The 21,377-nt window shown below is 39.9% G+C and overlaps 1 protein-coding gene across 3 annotated transcripts in view; it reads left to right on the forward strand.

Moving 5' to 3' along the window:
* ITGB6 (integrin subunit beta 6) overlaps nucleotides 1-21,377 on the forward strand; it is a 79,832-nt gene that overhangs the window by 19,955 nt on the left and 38,500 nt on the right. Inside the window, exons 3-10 of one of the 3 annotated variants that reach the window (XM_054044682.1) lie at nucleotides 7,483-7,547; nucleotides 8,046-8,122; nucleotides 8,843-8,922; nucleotides 11,891-12,095; nucleotides 13,437-13,683; nucleotides 14,724-14,889; nucleotides 15,550-15,711; nucleotides 16,604-16,699. In XM_054044682.1, coding sequence (XP_053900657.1) covers nucleotides 8,062-8,122; nucleotides 8,843-8,922; nucleotides 11,891-12,095; nucleotides 13,437-13,683; nucleotides 14,724-14,889; nucleotides 15,550-15,711; nucleotides 16,604-16,699 — 1,017 coding nt within the window. In that variant the 5' untranslated portion in view covers nucleotides 7,483-7,547; nucleotides 8,046-8,061. Of the gene's footprint in view, nucleotides 1-7,482; nucleotides 7,548-7,705; nucleotides 7,936-8,045; nucleotides 8,123-8,842; nucleotides 8,923-11,890; nucleotides 12,096-13,436; nucleotides 13,684-14,723; nucleotides 14,890-15,549; nucleotides 15,712-16,603; nucleotides 16,700-21,377 lie in introns of those variants that run through there. The other 2 variants (XM_054044683.1, XM_054044681.1) reach the window with 2 other exon arrangements.

Here is a 21,377-nt window from a genome sequence, read left to right on the forward strand (position 1 = left end):
GGCACAGAGCAGTAAAGTCCCCAGAAGATGGCAGCACTTTGTGTGAAGAGCTTTTGAAAACCCAAGTATGAGACTTTTCCCTGAAATAATAGGTGTGAGTGAATCCATTCACAGGTCTAAAGGGTTTGAACATGTTACTGTAAATGGAGCCAATGTGGTCAAGATTCAAAATGACATATCGGAACCTTACCATTCTCGTGTGTTTTGTTTGTTGCTTGAACCCACTATCTCAGGTCTGCTAAGCCATTTGGCACTGACCAGAATATAGTTACCAATTTCAGTGACTCTCCCTATGCTAGCCACATTCAAGCTGTATTTCAGCAAAGAATCAGCCTGCCATATATGTAACTTCAGCAAGATGTTTATAGTTTTAATAGGAACTATGAGGACAGTCCTCGGGAGAAATCCTTAGTGCGCACTGGTGAAAGGGATTGCTCCCACTAGAGTCTTTAAATGTTACCTGTTCATGGTGAGAAACTGACTGGTGGCAAAAGAGAATCACACAGGGCAAATCCATTTTCCCTTTTTTTAGAAGTAGGATTGTCTGAACTTTATACATTAACTGGTTCACATTGTGCTTGAGAGCTGAGGTAAGGAGAGGCAGAGAGGGGAAAATCCAATGACAAATGTGGATCTGACATAGCAGAGGGCTGGCAAAATGAGAAGCCCCCTTTCCATGCTCCAGGTCCCGTATCATGGCACCTTCCTTGGCTGAAGATGGCTGGATAGGGCTTGCTGGGGGAGTTCCTGACAGCTTCTGGAAGTTTAAACAGAATAGGGCCTAGCCCCCCAAATGAACTAACCTGTCACTCCCCACAAGCCCAACCCCCATTATACCCCAGACACACCTGTCCAGACATGGCCGCTGGTCCCTGTCCTCTCACCTCCCCCCCTTAGCACTGCGCTTCCTCATGCCTCTCGGTGCTGCCCTGATGGGGCTCAGCTGGGAATCCCTCACCTCTCCATAGGGCAGGAGGGGAGCTTCCTCAGCCCCGGAAGGAGTGGGGGTTGCTCTGGGGTCAGAGAGGAGGGGATGCAGAACTAGCTGTGGAGCAAAGGAGTAGGTGTTTCAGGAGTGCTCCTGGCCCTTTAAGAGTGGGGGCATAGGCAGGACCTCTGTGTCCTCCATGTGTTTGAGGGAGAAGGAAGCCCCTCAGCACTTGAAGCTGTGAGATATTGAAAGGTAGCCGGGCACAGAGGTTTCCCCATGGACCCGAAAAGGAGCCAAAATGGTACTAAGCTGTACCATACAGTAAAGTGACCTCCCTGGAAGTGGGGAAAACTTTGACAATGTAACCAAGAAGGTAAAACCCAAACTCAGGCGGGAGTCCTGCAGCTGCCTGGCTCTGAACAGTGTTGAGTTGGCTTGCAGTCAAGGACAGAAGCCTTGTCGCTTTGCAGTGTTTCCACCTGAGTCCAGGAGAACTTTACCAGGTTATTTTTGCTTTGAGTGTGAAAGTTTGTCCAAATCTGAAAATCAAACAAATCTCTAGGAGTGGTCACCCGTGCAAAGCAAATTCAGAACACGCACGCGCACAAACACACACCCTGAACTGAAGCCATCCAAGTCCTGACTTCTGGCTGAGGTACATATAAATTGAAAAACTACTCTTAGTGAACTGTTTACTTTTCATTTCAGCATTTGTAAGCATTTTGGCTCTTTGTCTTTCTGTGCAGATCTGTTTTAGAGCTAGATTATGTCTCTACCTGAGTTCAGGGCAGACTGGAGAATGAATCATAACTCACTGAGTCACAGTTCTTCAACACCCTCCAGGCCTCCATTTCACTTTGCTCAGGGTGGGTGGGGGAGGAAATGACTTCCCTCTGTGTAATCGGCTAGTTACAGTGACTAAGGAACAGGGGATGTGGTGCCAAAGCTCCTCCCATTTTGTCTGTTTCTCTCAGTGGGGAGCACTGGGCAAGCAGCTCAATGTGCCTGCAGACACAGTCTGAGCAGTGGGGCATTACTGCTCCTTACTCCCTTGTATAGCCAAGTAAGGGCTGACAAGCTAGCCCTGAATGTTTACAGCTGTTTCTTTGTATCTGGGACATTTTCTGTTGCAGTGATATCATCCATCTCCAGCTGTGCTAATGAACAAAGGGAGCAAGAGGCAGCAAGCAACATTAACTGACATTAAAGCATATGAGTTCAGACTAGTTTTATTTATTTTGTGAAGTGCTCCATTTGGTGACATAATTAAATACCAAGAGGGTTCCATACACGCAAAAATTAACAAAATTAAAAATCCCACCTGGCTGTGTAATATGAGTTTCCCTATTATATAAAATTGCCAGAGGCATTACGTCTTCCAGCAGGCATTGAGGTACTACTGCCAACTGTACCTCCCCATACAGCCAGGCGTGATGCTGTAGCGGACAGGCGCATGACACTGTCTTCTACATCAAAGTACTGCTGCTGTGGGTAGTTGTTTTATCTACATCTGACCATTCCATGTTTACAAGTATTCAAATCTCCATGGGGTTACTTGAATCAGCAGTAGTTCAGAAGGGCTAGTGTAAGCTCTGAAGTTTTAGACCTTTTTTCAGGGAACCTTATTTGGGTAATCGATATGCAGCCTTTGAAGAATCTGTGTTATAGATGGTCTTTGGAACCAGGTGTTTCCAGTTGACAGGAATAGCTTTCTGGGCAGTCACCCAATCCAGAGAAAATGAGTCTCTCTGTCTGCTGTCCTACAGAAAGCCTCAAGCTTCTTGGCTCAGCAGATATAAAGGTAACATCTTATTTAGATGGGAAGTATCTCTATTAAGTGACCAAGCACTACTGACAGGCACAGAGTTTGCAACTCCACCCTCCCAATCACCATACTGAGCAAATAAATTCTTGGGAATGAGTGATAGTCAGGTAGGAAATCTTTTAAGAGGTTTTTCTTGGGAATTCCTTGGCTGGCAATCTGTTCTGGAGGCCAGCTGGGGAAAGGAAGAACTAGCCACGTGACCCAAATGTAAAGTCACCTCCCTCCAGCCCTGAGTGCAAGGGGTTCTAAATCATTACCATTCTGATTAGGCATTTTACACCCACTTTGCAGAGGTGTAAATGACTAAGCTGCAGGGCAACTGAGAAGCTGGCCCACTGTGTCCACTTGCCACACCATTCTCCAACAACAGGGGTGGATTTAAAACAATCTCTGCCTGTAGACACCAAGCCCTTGAATTCCCCAACAATGACCATCCCCAACAATGACCATTCAAGGGAATTACTGTAACTTTTCAGCTGTAATAAATCCCACATGCTACATGGTTTTATGGGGGTGGGAGTAGTAAGCAGTCCCAAGAATCAGAAGGTATGTAGCCTATGAAGTAAAAAGTTCATGTGTATGAACTTTTCTTCTTAGTGGGTAGCTCTCCAATTCCCAGTTATTGACATGGGTTTTTCCTTGCCTTCAGGCATCTGTGTGTCCTACTGACCTTTTTTCCTGGGTAGATCAGTCTTCTGTGGAGCCAGCATCCCCTCTCTTCCAGAGCTTGCCTAGTTTGGAAAGAACCCATAGACGTTTTGTCCGGGACTGGGTTCCTAAAGTGTAACTGTCATATCCAATACATCAATTCCTAACTTACTAGCTTCAGAGCTTGGCTTTTTTCAAAGGGAAAGTGTTTATTCAGATGAAGATGCATGAACTATTAGGCATTCTTTTGTATGCAAACATGTTCTGTTTTAGAATATTTACACAATCTTTATTTCTGGCCACCACCCTTCCATTTGGATTTGGCTCAATGAATGAAACAAGATCTTGCTTGTCAGGAAAGCTACACATTAGCTATAGAAAGAAAATACCTTTTTTTTTTTTTTTGCATTCCTTTAGGATATATTTTAGTTTGGCTTCATATGTGCCTAAGATGCATCTTCCCTGGTTTTGTACCTTTTCAAAGCTTTTTCACTACCAGATTTGATTTTTTTCAGCGGGCAGCTATAATGTCTTTTTGTGCTATCTTTGATATACTATAAAGGGTAGGAATAAGAGAAAGACTGCACATACACTCTGAGACCACAGAAATCTTATTCACAGGGCAGAATCTTTTGAAATGTCCCAGGTTCCATGATCACAAAAAGCTTATATTTTTAGTGTTGCCCATCTTTTAAAATAATGAGCCAAATTCTACTGTGTTGCACTGGTGTAACTGAGAGCAGAATTTGGCCTAATAGGAATATGCAAGGGGCCCAGAGCTGATAGAAATCAATATAATAGTATTCTTAGTGCTGATGCTTCAAAGTGGCCATGAAAAAAGAAGATGGATGAAAGGGTAAACAGGGAGAGAAGGAATTGGTCCTGGAAACAGCAGATCTAGTCTAAGGGGAGAGTTTGCAGGTACAGACAGAAAAATGGGGTCATTATGATCCGTGAAAGATGTGCAGTGTTTGAGGAGGAAAAAAAGGAAATAATGGTTTTCAGGAAGTAGACAGCTCATCCTTAAAAAGATATGTATATATGTTTGAAGGATCCAACCTTAGAAGATATGTTAAGTGTACTTAGATTTCCAGATAGCCTTTAATAAGGTCCCTCACCAAAGGCTCTTATGTAAATTACATTGTCATGGGATAAGAGGGAAGATCCTTTTATGGATTGAGAACTGGTTAAAAGACAGGGAACAAAGGGTAGGAATAAATGGTAAATTTTCAGAATGGAGAGGAGTAACAAGTGGTGTTCCCCAAGGGTCAGTCCTAGGACCAACTCTATTCAACTTATTCATAAATGATCTGGAGAAAGGGGTAAGCAGTGAGGTGGCAAAGTTTGAAGATGATACTAAACTGCTCAAGATAGTTAAGACCAAAGCAGTCTGTGAAGAACTTCAAAAAGATCTCACAAAACTAAGTGATTGGGCAGCAAAATGGCAAATGAAATTTAATGTGGATAAATGTAAAGTAATGCACATTGGAAAAAATAACCCCAACTATACATACAATATGATGGGGGCTAATTTATCTACAACTAATCAGGAAAGAGATAGTTCATGGATAGATCTCTGAAGACGTCCACGCAGTGTGCAGCGGCAGTCAAAAAAGCAAGCAGGATGTTCGGAATCATTAAAAAAGGGATAGAGAATAAGATGAAGAATATCTTATTGCCCTTATATAAATCCATGGTACGCCCACACCTTGAATACTGCGTACAGATGGGGTCTCCTCATCTCAAAAGAGATATACTGGCAATAGAAAAGATTCAGAGAAGGACAACTAAAATGATTAGGGGTTTGGAACGGGTCCCATATGAGGAGAGATTAAAGATTAGAGATTTCAGTTTAGAAAAGAGGAGACTAAGGGCATGGCTACACTTACAGTTGTAGAGCGCTGGGAGTTACTGCAGTAGGGAAAACGCTGCCGAGTGTTTACACTCTCAGCTGGAAGCGCGCTGGTGTGGCCACATTAGCAGCTCTTGCAACACCACAGAGAGCAGTGCATTGTGATAGTTATCCCAGCATGCAAGTGGCTGCAATGTGCTTTTCAAATGCGGGGGGTGAGGTGGAGTGTGACAGGGAGTGCAGTGTGTGTATGTGGAGGGAGAGAGAGTGGGTTTTGGGGGGGGCTGAGTGTGTGTCAGCATGCTGTCTTGCAAGTTCAGACAGCAGCAAACCTCCCTCTCCCACCCCTGCCTCTCTCTCACTCACTCAAAGGAAGCAGCATTCCTCAGTAATGGTTCCTTTGTCCCAGAGCAGATAAGCAGCCAGCTGTCAGAAACGGAGCTTTGAAAGGGCATATCTGCATTCCTACAGCAATTGTACAGCGAGTTCAAAACAATGACAAGAGTGGCCACTTAACTTAAGTGGATTATGGGATGTATCTGGCGGTCAATCAGAGCGCAGTAATGCAACACCTCGTTCACACTGGTGCCGTGGCGCTCCAGCAGGGGTGCAGCAAATGTTATTTCACTCGCCGAGGTGGAGTAACAGCAGTGCTGTAGTCACAGAGTCAGAGCGCTCTAGGTGCCTTGCCAGTGTGGACAGGTAGTGCACTAGTGCACCTGGGGCTCCTTTATTGCACTGTAACTCACAAGTGTAGCCAAGCCCAAAGGGGGGATATGATAGAGATATATAAAATCATGAGTGGTGTGGAGAAAGTGAATAAGGAAAAGTTATTTACTTGTTCCCATAGTATAAGAACTATGGACCACCAAATGAAATTAATGGGTAGCAGGTTTAAAACAAATAAAAGGGAGCTCTTCTTCACACAGTGCACAGTTAACCTGTGGAACTCCTTGCCTGAGGAGGTTGAGAAGGCTAGGACTATAACAGGGTTTAAAAGAGAACTAGATACATTCTTGGAGGTTAAGTCCATTAATGGCTATTAGCCAGGATGAGTAAGGAATGGTGTCCCGAGCCTCTGTTTGTCAAAGGATGGAGATGGATAGCAGGAGAGAGATCACTTGATCATTACCTGTCAGGTTCGCTCCCTCTGGGGTACCTGGCATTGGCCACTGTCGATAGACAGGATACTGGGCTGGTTGGGTCTTTGGTCTGACCTAGTATGGCCTTTCTTATGTTCTTAAGGTCAAAGGCAGTATGACTAGTGCATGTGAATTTTTATTTAGTTAGTTTGTAAATATGCTGTAATTTTTAGTCTGTTTTATTTTAAACATTGTCCATCCAAGGGACAAAAACAATAGCATATTTGTTCACATAAACTATTTGGTGAATACTTATGAACAGCAAATACATTAGCTGAAATTGGAATCAGTTTGTGAAGCATAGAAAGGGCAAATTTTAGTTAAAATAAATCACCAAGACTTGTGAGATCTAATGTCAGGGACAACTTTGGGTCCCTGTAACTCCTAGTGTAATGAACTGGCTCAGACATACTGAAATGATCAAAGAGGAATGACGTAACTTATACGCTAAAAAGGACAAAAGGATAAAAGGTGGGGGGAAATAAAACAACATATAATCATGGGTTTTTGTTATTTTTAAATTTCCTTTCATAATAATAGTAACCTTTCCTCCAAGGAGTTAAATGTGTCTTAAAAACCACCTCACAACATCTTAAAGATTGTGACTTTCCCAAGGCTATACTGTGAGTCACTGGCAGAGTTGGGAATTGAAGCCTGGTGTTCAAGCCACCATTCCCCTTCTCTAACCATACAGTCTTTCCTTGCATCTTGTACTCACTACTGTTGTTTCACTGTTGTGAAGGTTGGGTGAGTTTTTTTGTTCCCCACATGCTTTGAAATGCAATGAAAACCTCTTTCTAGTCATAGTTACCTGAATGTTTTAATAGCTGCAGGGGAAATTACCTTGAATTCCATCACAGAAGAAACACTCTCTATTGGGGTAGTAATATGCAGATGACCACACCTGTACAATAGTAACTGCATTTCACAATAATGTAGGTTTGATTTATTTCTTTTTCACTTTATAATGCTAATAAAGCATATATAAACTCTATACAGTAAAACAAAAGACATTTTGTATTCCTAAAATGGCTTTCTATTATAGTGTTATAATAAGTTCAGGTGATTTGTTTTCTTTTCACAGCTGGTTTTAGAAGGTTCATTCCACAACATGAAACCTGAAAAAATGGGATTTATACATCTCTCCAGGTATATTCACCTCACTATTTGTATGACTTGCCAGTATATTGAACTCAGTCAGAAAACAGTCTAAGGAGTACCAGTATTTTAGAGTTCTTGTACACTTGATAAAAATCTCCTGGACAAATTTCTCTAGGACCCAGGGAGACTGTGAGTGTTGACCGAAAAAAGAAAAAAAAATCAGTACCTGAATGAATTCCCCCACCTTCTTATAATTGTGTACCTGTTTTCCTTATAAGGAAAATAAGGAAGTAAGATAAAGAGCAGTGTTAAGTTCCATAACCATGTTGAAGTTGCTTTTATGCACAGCTTGTCGTCTTTACCTATTCAGGTAGCTTTTGTTTTCTTTGTATTAATGTTCTGTCCTGGCATTTTGGAAGTTTCTCTTCAAACCAGTGTAAGTATCATCTTAGAATACACACTTCAGGAATCTATGACTTTTACAACATTCCACATTAATCATTTACCCTGAAGGTAATTATTCTTTTATACTTTTAATTCACACAGCCAGAACTGAAAACGAATGGGGATTGTATTGCTTTTCCTGTTCTTTCTATTTCTGCAAAGAAATAACAATGTACAAGGTAAGGCGTACATTTAGTGAACTCTGCTTCTTTAAAAGCATATTTTACATTGTTTTTTGTTTAACAACTTTATATTAACTAGCTTCCCATGTTGTCTGTTCAGTCATTCCTTTCCACTTAATGAATGTTTTGACAGAGTGTAGTATGACTACATAGCCAATAAATGTATTTAGAGTACATCTGTTCATAATATAGAACTACCTGCACAAAACACACAGGCTTTTGAGCCATTTTAATTAAACAAATCAGAGTTTGATCCATCATGAAATTTCACACTACATCTGTGATTCTGGTAGTGTGTTTATGGAACCTGGCATAATTTTAACTTCCAGAGCAAATACATTGGAAAGCAGAATGTAACAACTGTAATGTGTACAATGTAGACAGATCTATTTTGCTAAAAATTCTGGTTATGATGAAACAAATTTAACAATTATGAAATGCATTTCAGAAAACAAATAATAGTATGCATATTGTTCATAGATGAGTGACCTTCAGGTGCTCACATTTTTATTAATTACCAGTAATAGTGTAATTATTGATCAAGTTAAATACTAAACTAATATAAATATTTTAATGATGGAATTTTATCAGTAATCTTAAGTATGTCCTAATGTGTCACTATTGTTTATCTCCAATATTTTTAACAAAATGGGACATTTTATAAAAAGAATAATTAAACCCATTATTAATTTCTTACCTTCCTGGGTTTAAATATAGGAAATTGTTCTCCAGGGAGTGCAGTGACTTGTGAAGATTGTTTGTTTTCTGGACCACAGTGTGCTTGGTGTTCTCAAGAGGTAAAGTAAATGATCTTAAAATTTCAAAGCCATACAATTTGAGTGTTTGCAGTGGCTATGAGTGAGGGAATTATTGAATTAATTGGGTCAGCCAGTGCTTTTGTAATGCATGAGGAATTTAGAGGGGAAAAATTGCCTGTGTAATTTTCTCTGGAAATCAAAAGTGGTACATCTGGAAATTCTGCTTTATTGTTCTCTGTTTCTTTAAAAAAAGATCCCTAGCTTTTAGCACTTTTGTTTCTCCCTATCGGAGGAGCTGCCCTCATCATTCTGGAAGTAAATATGGTAGGATTGTACAGCTCCCGTGATACTGGATAGAGCGCCCAAGATATGGAGGTCTTATGGCTAAAGTATGGGGCTGGGAAACAGATGTGGATTTGGTTCCCAGATATGTCACTGACTTCCTGTGTGACCCCAGGCAAGTCATTTAACTTATCTGTGGCTCAGTTCTTAATGTGTAAAATAGGAATAGGAATACCTCCTGGCCTCACAGCAGGTGTTCTGAGCCTCAGTTTGTTAGTGTTTGTGAAGCAGTTGGCTACTGCGCTAACAGGCTCAATAGACATGGCTATAAATAAATAAAATAAGCAGGGTTCAAATGAGAGCCACATGTCCCTCTCCCTTTTAAAGCAGAAGGTGAACTATTAGGTGCTCAGCACTTTTGAAAAGATGGCTGCTTATGCAGGAGCCTAAATATGACTTTTAGAAGCCTAACTTTAGATTTTGGAAATCTCGGCTCTTATAAATACAGATAGACGAACACACGGTTTTGTGAATCTGTTTCAGCCAACAGCAAGCAAGTCAATTGCTAGATAGTTTTTGAATTATTGATCAGATAGGTATGTACTGCAAAATTTCTTAAAATAATGTCTTAGTCAAGTGGATTGTGTTTGATACTTCTGTCCTGCTGAGCACCCTTCACAGCCATTGATTTCAGTGGCAATAGAGAGTGCTAAGCATTTCAAAGGTCAAAAAAAATCCCCAGCTTTTAGCACCGTTGTTTCTCCCTATCAGAGGAGCTGCCCTCCTCTGATAAAGCATGTCATAAATATATAAACACAATACATAGATCAGATATGAGAGAGAAACAGAATGTGTGTTAAAATACTTTATTGTGGTGGTTTACTGTTCATACCTCTACAGCTCTCTTTTAAGGGACTCTTTACATAATTTATAAACGCTTTCCTTAGGGGGTTTTAATTGAACAGTAAAAATACCATCTTGGATGAAACTGACATACCGTTCTTTTTTAATCCAGTTTTTACTAAAAGCAATTTAGCAATTTGCAAGATATAACACTAGGAAAGTTCCCCCCACCCCCCAAAAAAGTGGCTTTTCTATGCTTTTTTTAAAAATATTCCTGTACAACTCAAAATGCAGGATTTCATAATATGAAATTTTCCATGCTATTAGGTACATAATTAGGCCAATTGCCATTGAGTGTTTTCATAAAACACAAAAAGAAAACAACTAAGTTCTTGAGTTTGGAATGTATAGATGTATAGATCATGTATAGATGATCATGTATAGATCATGTGCACTTATTGGAAATGGCAGTGGAATAAATATAATGTTTGTGCATGGATTTATTTGCTGCACTCATGTGATGTGGGGCAGGCAAAGAATCTGTATATTTAAAATCTGTATATTTCTTTTAGTGTCAGGCTACACTCAATAAAAGTTGCCATCATAGCCTATTGCAGGGATAGGCAACCTCTGGCACGCGTGCTGAAGGCGTCACGCGAGCTGATTTTCAGTGGCACTCACACTGCCCAGGTCCTGGCCACATTTTAAAAACATTATTTACTTTACATACAACAATGGTTTTGTTATATATTATAGACTTATAGAAAGAGACCTTCTAAAACATTAAAATGTATTACTGGCACGCAAAACCTTAAATTAGAGTGAATAAATGAAGAGTCGGCACACCACTTCTGAAAGGTTGCCGACCCCTGGTCTATTGGATAAAAATACACATTCTAACTAGCCCTGAACCATGTGTTTACTTGATAATGCATGTTTTGAGAAGCCAGAAAATTCAGTGTTAGCTACTGCAGACGGTATGCTTTGCTTTCCAAGGGTTTCATAATAATAGGTGATTTTTACATACACTGGATTTGATCCTTTAGTCAATGGGTGTTTTGTCTGAGTAGATATCAGAAGTGGTCCAAGTACAGAAAGGCAAATTTTTCCATCCTATGTTTCCACTGAAATCAATGAGACTCATACATATCCATGAACAGAATTTGACTCCCAGTGGGAAGTAAAGAGCGGAGTCTTAGCATTAACTCTGAATTTCTGGGCTTTTGTGGATTTAAAGTAATTTTGATGTAACTTTAACATAGTGTTTCTCAGTGACAAAATTCAGGGGACATTTGCAGTTTAAGGGCCAAAGTTTAAATTCCTTATATAGGCACAAGAAAAGAGTATGGATCAGTGGTATGAGCACAGGATTGGAAACCAGGAATTTCCAAATTTTAATCCCATCTTTGACATGGAGTCTTTCTGTGGCCTTGGTCAAATCACTTAGCCTCTCTGTCAAAGTTTTCACATGGCAATGATGATAATACCTTACAACAATGTTGTGAAAATTAATGTGAGTATAGTGCTTTGAAGAGGAAGAATAATATATAATCATAAAACTCCCATTCCAGTTGGTGAGAGTTTTGCTTGAGTAGGAATGCAGGGGCCTGATCCAAAAACTATTGAAGTCAGTGGAAAGTCTCCTGTTGACTTCAATGGGCTTTAGATTGATCAGGTCCTAAGTGCAGGAGAAGGCCAAACAGCACACAGGGCTGAATTCAAGGAAGTGAATACAAGTGCCACGTGTATCTCTGGGCTAAATTCATGGTCATGAAAATATGGTGTTAATTAAACATCAGGTGTACGATGGTCAGAAAATAATATATTTTCCATTGTTCAATAATAAATTTAGCTCTTCCATTCTTTCTGCTGATTGTTTCAGAATTATACAGACTCATCTGGAATTCACGGAAGGTGTGATACTCCAGAAAATCTTTTGTCAAAAGGATGTCAGTTGAACTTTATTGAATTTCCCATTTCTAAAGTAGAAATTCACAAAAATAACCCCCTTAGCATAGGAATCCAGAAGAATAACTCTGATGTCACACAGATTTCCCCTCAAAAGTTAACTTTTAGACTGCGACCAGGTAAGTTATTCAGTTCATAACTGTGATTCTTTTCTGCTGATGCTATCTTTCCAGGTTTCTCAGACTAAATTGTTAATGATCTAAAAAACAGAATGTATTTACTGTATTTAAATAAAATGTATTAACAAATTCAAAATTAAACATTATTTGTAATCAAATAAGACCTAGTGAATATTTATCATGTGTTAATCTGATGGATAGATCTAAAATGTACACTATTTAAATTCCCCACAAAGTACTTTGTATTTATGTAAAAGGAGATTAATCTCCCTGCTCTATTCTCTTCATGGCCCGGGGCAGCACAAAGGGAATGGAAATGTGTCACATCTATCGGGCTGGGAATTCCCCCCGTGGGTGTAAAGCTGGAAGAGCTAGTTCCTATACCGTTCCTCTTGTGCCATGTATTGAGGGTGGAAATGAAGGGGCCGTGGCCATAGCACAGTAGGCAAGCTATCCCAGGGGATGTAGCCAGCTGTTATTGGTTAGAGGAGTCTGAGGCCAGGGGTGCTGGAACAGTTTTTATAGTGGGTTTGCTAAGAGCCATTGAACCAAATTGTAAACCTTATATAAAATGGAATCCACTTCAGGCCAGGGGGCACGGCAGCAGCACCTATTCTGGAGGCTTCTCTAACCTGCACTCAGGCCATGGCAGAGATGAGGAGAGAATTGGGAAACTGCCACCATAGCCAGCTCCCCAGTGTCTCGCCTCTTCATTGCTACCCTGAGAAAATCTCGAGTGCAGCAGAGAATCTGCCGTATAGTGTTTTTATCTAAGGATATCAATGTGATTTGCAAGATCTCCTGAGGTCTATGGCGTTACTGTGGATTTACACCAATATAACATAGATCAGAATTTGTTCTAGGGAAAAATGAGGCGCAGAGAGGTTTGAATAACACACAGTATGTTTGTATTAGAACCAGGAATAGAACCCAGATGCACTTGTAATCCACTCTCCCAGTGACATTCTCAGACCACTAACACTTGCACTCTCTCCTACAAGTGCTAACTTCTGTTTTGTTATAGATTCATATTTGAAGGTTTTAAAGCTGCACTCTGCCATTTGTTTTTTCTAACACACTAGATCTACAGGAATCAAATAGTCCTAAACCTAAAGTTAGTACTTAACTTTTACTGTACCATTCACGTAATACCTACTTAAGGCCTTTCAGATTTTCTATTTGGAATTTTTATTGATGATTTTATACATTTCTGTTAATTCCACCAATGGCACATACGGTAGCATTAAGAATAAACAGACAGCATCATTGCTATATTGCCCATAACATTGTCTAAAGTTAAATGTGTTAATTTCTTCTTCATTTCCCCTATGGCTTTACTAGGAAATGAAGAAACAATAGAGATTAAAGTTCGCCAGACTGAAGATTATCCAGTTGATCTCTATTACCTCATGGACCTTTCCGCTTCCATGGATGATGATCTGAATACAATAAAGGAATTAGGCTCAACTCTTTCCAAAGAAATGTCAAAACTAACAAGCAACTTTAGACTGGGCTTTGGGTCTTTTGTTGAAAAACCAGTTTCACCATTCATCAAAACCACAGCTGAAGAAATAAACAACCCTTGCAGGTAGGCAAAGAAAGCACCTATGTGTGTGTTATTATTTAATATAGGAACACAGATAAGATTGAACACTGGGGACAAAATCCTGCTCACTGCCCTCACTGGAGCCTTTCCACCTTACTCACTTGCAGTTGAGCTAATAAAGCAAATGGGACTTGGCTCTTGGTTCATACTCTGGTCGTTTTCTATACCTCATTGGGTTGTTGGGGGGAGGGGGAATTTAGGGGGGGAAGAGGTTTGCCTTTTTGCTTGCTGTTTAGATTTTCCTGCTAGTTACAGGTGTGTTTGACTGATTAGCACATTGACACTCAAGTTACATGTCTCTTTAATTTGCTTGAAATATATATTATTATTTAAATCCTGGATTATTCCTGTTACAGCTGAAAGGCTCACCATACTTTTGGGTACTCAAAAATACCAAACAACAACAGTGCAGTATATTTATTAATGTTCTTATTATTTATTTGTTTTAAAGAACCAGGAACAGTCCCCTGAGCCCCATGCTGCATGAGTCCTGCCCAGATCACAACTCTGGGGTGATTGGGGAGAGTGGGGGCTGCATGCCTGATACTCTTCTCCTCCTCAGAGCAAGTGGGGAGGCACCCAGTGGGCCTATCTGGATGTGAGGGTGGGAGTATACTGTGCCCTGTAAAGGGCTGGAGCAGATTACAAGAGGAGCATAAGAGGAGCATAGGAGGAGTATGCCACTGCGGGGTATCACTGGGGTACAATGCCTCCCAGGGCTATTCCTGGGGAAGTGCAGGTTACACACCACTCTTTAGCCACAGTGTATCTAAATGCACGGTTTCTCATTAAAATTAACTGAGTGCCATGTTATGTTTTAACCTTGAAGTTTTTCCACTTGGTCTGTTTCACTGAACTAGAAAAGTACTACTTTCAGCAATGATATTAATAAAACTAGTTACACAGAAGAGATGTTCACCTGAAAACTAAGCTAGATAGAGTTACAAAGAAACGACAGTGTGTGCATTCTATCTCTGCTTTGGCTGTAAGATATAGACATAGATATATCATTTATTTTATAGAAGTGTTCCACTTGATTGCTTACCCACCTTTGGATACAAACATGTTTTGCCATTAACAAATGACGCTGAAAAATTCAATGAAATTGTGAAAGAACAGAAAATCTCAGCTAATATAGATACTCCAGAGGGAGGATTTGATGCAATTATGCAGGCAGCTGTTTGCAAGGTAATGAAACCTATAGGTGTAATATTTATTACTCCACATTTTAATATTAATAGATTTTTATGGATTTTTTTTTTTAAAAAGCAGCTCTTGTTTTCTCAAAATGTAGACTCTGACCCTGATCTGACTCCACTAAAATCAATGGAAGGACCCCCACTGATTTCAGTGGGTATTTGGTCAGACTGTAAAGGTATATTCAAATTATCTTTTTTTCATTAGAAAAGTATATATAATCAAGTTAAATACACACATTGAAAAACGATTGTTTTGTAGTTTCCACCAATAAAAGCACTGATCATGTAATAATCAAGTGTCTATGGGAAATGAAAAGCAATAAAATTACCACATAATCGTAATATTTTCTTCAATTTTTTCTCTTTAAATATTTTAATGATTAACAATATTTTATATAGATGACAAGCAGCTATACACACTTCACTCAACACAACAATGGGAAGAGGAGATATGTTGGTCAGAGGCAATGGGGTGAACTCTGTTAAATAATTGTCATGGTGTCTTTCGATGTCTGCTTAAAGCAGAGAGGACATTACCTTTTAAAGATCTCTTTGAAAGACCTCTTCTTCTGTTTTCTACCCCATCATCATGTATTATTTCTATCAATATAATCAAAGTCTGTACTAAACCGTTACATTTTAATTACAGGAAAAGATTGGGTGGAGAAATGACTCTCTACATCTGCTGGTGTTTGTGAGTGATGCTGATTCCCATTTTGGGATGGACAGTAAACTGGCAGGGATTGTTATTCCAAATGATGGGCATTGTCACTTGGACCACAATAATGAATATTCCATGTCAACAGTTTTGGTAATGTGCTTCGTACAATTCTTTCATTGGGGAATTTTAAAGTACAGGAAAGATGAATTGGAATATTAATGATAGTGTTTAGTGATATGCAGTAGGAGTTGGGAAATCCAGTTATTTTATGTCATCCATTTTAATTTTAATCACATATTTTCATAAAATCAAAACTAAGAACACAGCATATTGACCTAAGTGATCTCAGAACATGTTATGATTAGAAAAAGTGATGCCTCTTACTCCCAATAACTGCCACCATGGGTAACATGTGGAACAGGACCTATTGGCATCCTCTCCTGAGAGAGGAGCAAAAATATGCTTTCATCACTTGTCTTAAAGGAAGTGAATTAAGGAGTGGTTCAGGAATGTGTAGGACACTGCTGAGGTCAGAAAAACATTTCAAACCAAGAGTTAAGAGCTCAGACTAATACTGTTATTTAATAGTTCTATTATGGTGATATTTAGAGGCCCCTGTTAGGATGTGGGCCGTATTGTGCTAGGTGCTGTACAAACACAAAGGTAAGTAGTGTCCTTGCCTCAAAGAGTTTTCTCACCTTCTTAAAGTCTAAATTCAAGAATTAAGAGATTTAAAGAAGATTCCAAAGGCCTGTGTTCCAGTGTGGACTAAAACCTCCTGACCCCAGGCACCGAAGCATGACATACAGGTGGATCACTTAGTCTCTTCAGGGTAATGTGAGCACCAGAAGGAAAGGCTCTATGTACACATACACACTTACTCTGTACACATGTAGTGTGTAATTACATGTTTATATTCCACTAAGCATGCTATGCATGTATGTTCATCAAAGATAACATGCAATGTTATTCATCACTATTTTTAACTCCTTGGTCCTTTTGTAAAACAGAGATTGATTTGGCTCTCTATATTTGTTTTCAGGAGTATCCAACAATTGGCCAACTAACAGACAAGCTTGTGCAAAACAACGTTTTACTAATTTTTGCTGTAACAAAGGAACAAGTTTACTTATATGAGGTGAGGTAACTAAAATTTGTAACTCTCCAGTGTTTTGCCTTAATGTTCCTTTTGATAATGTTTATACATAAGCCCTTTCTTTTTCAGTTTAAACTGATTTTTACCAAAAATTTCCCGGGTTTTACAAAAAGTATTATTCAGTTTATTTCCAATTTTCATCCTACTTTTGTATCATTCAAATATATAAAAAATAACTTTTTTTCAAGAAAATACAATACATTGCATGAGATATGTATTATGATAATATATTAGTCTGCGTGTATATGCAAAGCTGCCTGTTGAAGTAAGGCTATGTATTAGTCTAGAACAGGGGTAGGCAACCTATGGCACGTGTGCCAAAAGCGGCATGTGAGCTGATTTTCAGTGGCACTCACACTGCCCGGGTCCTGGCCACTGGTCCGGGGGGCTCTGCATTTTAACTTAATTTTAAATGAAGCTTCTTAAACATTTTTAAAACCTTATTTACTTTACATACAACAATAGTTTAGTTATATATTATAGACTAAGGGCTGGTCCACACTAATCCCCACAGTTCGAACTAAGATACGCAACTTCAGCTACGTGAATAACGTAGCTGAAGTCGAAGTACCTTAGTTCGAACTACAAGGTACTTACTGCGGGTCCACACGCGGCAGGCAGGCTCCCCCGTCGACTCCGCGTACTCCTCTCGCGGAGCAGGAGTACCGGCGTCGACGGCGAGCACTTCCGGGATCGATTTATCACGTCTAGACAAGATGCAATAAATCGATCCCAGAAGATCGATTGCTTACCGCTGACCTCAGAGGTAAGTATAGATGTACCCTTATAGAAAGAGACCTTCTAAAAACATTAAAATGTATTAGTGACACGCAAAACCTTAAATCAGAGTGAATAAATGAAGACTCGGCACATCACTTCTGAAAGGTTCTCGACCCCTGGTCTAGAAGATACACACAATAAACAGGCACGCATGCAAGCTCGGAATTGTGTGTGCATCTGAACACACTGATGAATCTCATGCCACCACATTTCAAGCTGTTAGCAGATAATGCTTTAAAGATTTAACACACTAAAATAGGAAGAAAATGAAAATCTGTATCAGAATATGTTTCAGAACACAAGGAACTATTCAAAAGTTTTAAAAAAACAAAAATAGGAGAAAAGGATGATGTTGAATGTATGCACTGCAAATGGTGTGGCCCAATTATTAAATGTAAATATTCATAGTCTAATAGTTCTAAGTCTACAACAGTAAACTTTTTATTCAAGTGAAAAGTTTTATCTGGGGATTAAAGATATACTGTTTTTTTAAACTGAGGTGGCATTGTGTTTTGAGTTCTGTTTTAGTTCTGCAGCAAACCACATTGATGAACGGAATTCAAAGCATTAATCTACTGAATACTTTTTTCCTCTGTCTTTCCATCCACCAAAATAAACCCTGATATTTACCCAGAAAAATTATTAATAGATGTTTGCACTGATTTTTACCTGATTTTGTTGTTGGTTGGTTGGTTGGTTGTTGTCTGATAAATTCCCAAGAAAAATTAAATAAAATAAAAATTGAAAATGAAGGGCCCTATTTATACAGTACCGCTTGAGAAGACTAGCATTGAGGATTCAACACTGCAAGGTGCATATTTAATTAAACATATAGCTAGAAAATTAGATACCTGATTTAGAACATCTAAACATCTAGAACATCTCAGTTACTTTGAAAGCACCTTGTCATGTACTGCTTTTATGGTTCTTTATGTAATTGTAAATTGGGTTTTATGTTGAATCACACTGTGAATACCTACTTTTTAAGTCATAGTAGATAAGGATGTTCAACCCTGAAGTTTATCTAAACTGTTCAGCATAATCACTAGCGTTAGACAGTTATATCTTAAGATGCTGGGTACTAATACTTGAGCCTGTTCTTTCTCCTGTGAGACAGGGATACCCCTTGAAACAAAATGTCATCATGAACTTTTATTCATCTCTCAGATAATGTGTTTTCACCTGATCTGAGAGTTTTCTTCCTGCTCTTCAGTTTGAAACTTCTTTTCAGTGAGATAAGTTGAAAGATAGCAGGAAATATAAAGTACAAAATGGCAAAATAGAAGGGAGAACTTCTCCCCTCCCCCTGACATCTAACTGCCTGTATGCACTGAAGGGAGAAAAGATACTTAGCATTGTTTGAAGTGAAGAATACAAGTCTCAGTTACATGAAGACTCTTTTGTTTAAAAAGTCATTGCATGGCAATGGGAGCAGAGAGAGTGGAGAGGAGATTAGACATTTTATTGCAAATGGGACTGGGGCAAGGAGGGGAAAAGATACTTTGCACCACTGTTGTGCATCTATTCAGGGTTTGGCCAGAGGTGGTTCCATCCCTCAGCGAAACTAAAGCAGCCATAACTTGTGTCAGCATGCACATTTTCCCCAGGTACCCCCAGTTTGTCCCTATACTGAATATACTCCTATAGCTGGGGAATTTCACAGTGACCAGTACCAGCAGAACCAGTGTATGGGGTGATAGGAAGCCCTGGAGTCGGCCCACAGCACTTAAAGTTCCTGTTTAAAATGATGAGTAAAAATAAGTAGAAGATGGGAGAGGAAAAAAAGCCTGTTTCCTGTCTGCAGTAAAACCACAGAAAAGTAATCTGACAATTCTGTGCTTGATAAGCCCCTTCCCCTCCATTATGAGGTGTCTGTGTCATTGTGGAGCATGGGCGGCAGATGGAGCCCCACTTCAGGGAGGCTAGTCCCCAGCTCACCCCTTCTCCCGCCTGCCCCCCCTTCTGGAGTCCCGAGGCCCCCTACACCTCCCTCTCATGCCAGAGGAGCCCTGGGCCAGCCAGAGCCCTGAGCCCTTCACCCCCCCCCCAACCTGCCCAGAGGAGCCCCAGGTCAGCCAGAGCCACTGCAGACCCTACGCTGCTCCCCGGGAAAATTCAAAAGTTCTTTTCTCTTCTGGAAGAGGAACCTGAGCTTTTGATATGCAGCATGCAGATTCCGGGGTGACTGAGGAGGCAGTATGTCTTACTCAACTTCCTGGGTTCATCAGTAATCTCTCTGGACTCCAGTAGCACATACCGCCTCCTCAGCTGCCCCGGAACCTGCATGGGGCATAATAAAAAGCAAAAATTTCCCCTGTCAAACCTGCAACCAGGGTCCAGCAGCAGCGGCTACGCTAGGGGAAGCTGAGCCTCCCCTGGCCTATTATACCCACCGCCCATGCTGTAGAGGGGACAGCATGGCTAAGGGGCCTATGTTCCATTGAAAACACTCTTGAAAATTATACCCATGGCCTTATAACACTGGATCTGGAGGATCTATAGAAAAGATCGGCTGTAGTCTCACCTATCCCAGATTACACATGAAGACCTAACCATCCATGCAGTCCCTGGTTTCAGCTTCCCTGCCATGCTATTGTTGGCCTTTTTCCCTATGTCCTCCAGCCAATGCTCCCTGAACTGGGGTAGAAGTGAAGTCACAGCGCAGGTGGGTTAAGGAGAGAGTTGGAAGTTGTAATATCTTTGGGGATTTTTACAGGGAGCTCTTCCAACACATAAGGGGCCTTTCCCTCTCTTCTCTTTCACTCTGAGTTGTGCAGTGGGTAGGCACAATGCCCCCATTAAGAGAACTGCCAGTATCCATCTTACTTTATTATGTATATTTTTGCCCAGTCTGGCTGTTGTGAAGAAATCTGTAGTGTCTAAAAATAAATCCTAGATCAGAATTCAGTGTTTGGAGTCTTATAATCTTGATTTATATTGTCATATTACGTTTTCTTTATAATCATAAGCATGAGCGAATCAGACTTCTAGGTTAATATTCTGAGTTTGACTGACACAGGTGGGGAATGTAACAATACTGTCCCATAGTTTTAGATATGCTCTTTGATGTTTGTGAAAGACAGCCTTAAAAGTCTGATTTTTTTTTATTATTATTATTTTGTATTTGCTTTGACTAACTGTCCATCTAACCCGCAGGTTAGTGAGGCTGTGCGCAAGGAACAATAACAGCAGATACTCAGTTAAGTGACAGAGTGCCACATGCAAAAGATGAAAGCAGTAGATAGACTATGTTTAAAAGAATTGCTATATTCTATATAAGACAGAAAATGGTGCCACTTTATTTTTCTGACAAAGAAAGTAGAGAACAAAAAATAATAGATGGATTAACAATGGCTCACCTTTTTTGTTAGTTGTAAATCTTAGTATAGAGTTCCCAGTGAACAAAGTATGCCACTTGATAACATTGATACTGGTATAAAACTGACACAGAGATACTGAAACATAAAACCTTTGATCAGAACGGTGTTGGCTAGCGCAGACCGTGACCACTGGAAAATTCCAAAGGAAACCTTCATGCAGTCAGTGAGGGATGGATCTTTTCGGTGCAATAAGACAGTAGATTAAGAGGAGCTGCATAGCTCCAAATTTAGGTTAGGACTTAATCCAGCACCCATTAATGTCAGTGGAAAGATTGTATTGGCCATAGGATCAGGCCCCCAGTCAGCAAACCTTAGGTGATAGAATTTTAATACCTGTTCTGTGGATGCCATAAATATTTAGCTAGTTATACCTTTTGATTATGTAATTATATGTTGCAGTGTGATTATATTTGAGTGACGTCTACTAGTTCCTTATCTGTTGAACTCAGAGTGCTCTATTTCCCCAGAGCATGGAGATTGGACTCACCTTAAAAACTTGT

The sequence above is a fragment of the Malaclemys terrapin genome, chromosome 11, assembly GCF_027887155.1.
Source record: "Malaclemys terrapin pileata isolate rMalTer1 chromosome 11, rMalTer1.hap1, whole genome shotgun sequence".
Classification (NCBI taxonomy): Eukaryota; Metazoa; Chordata; order Testudines; family Emydidae; genus Malaclemys; species Malaclemys terrapin.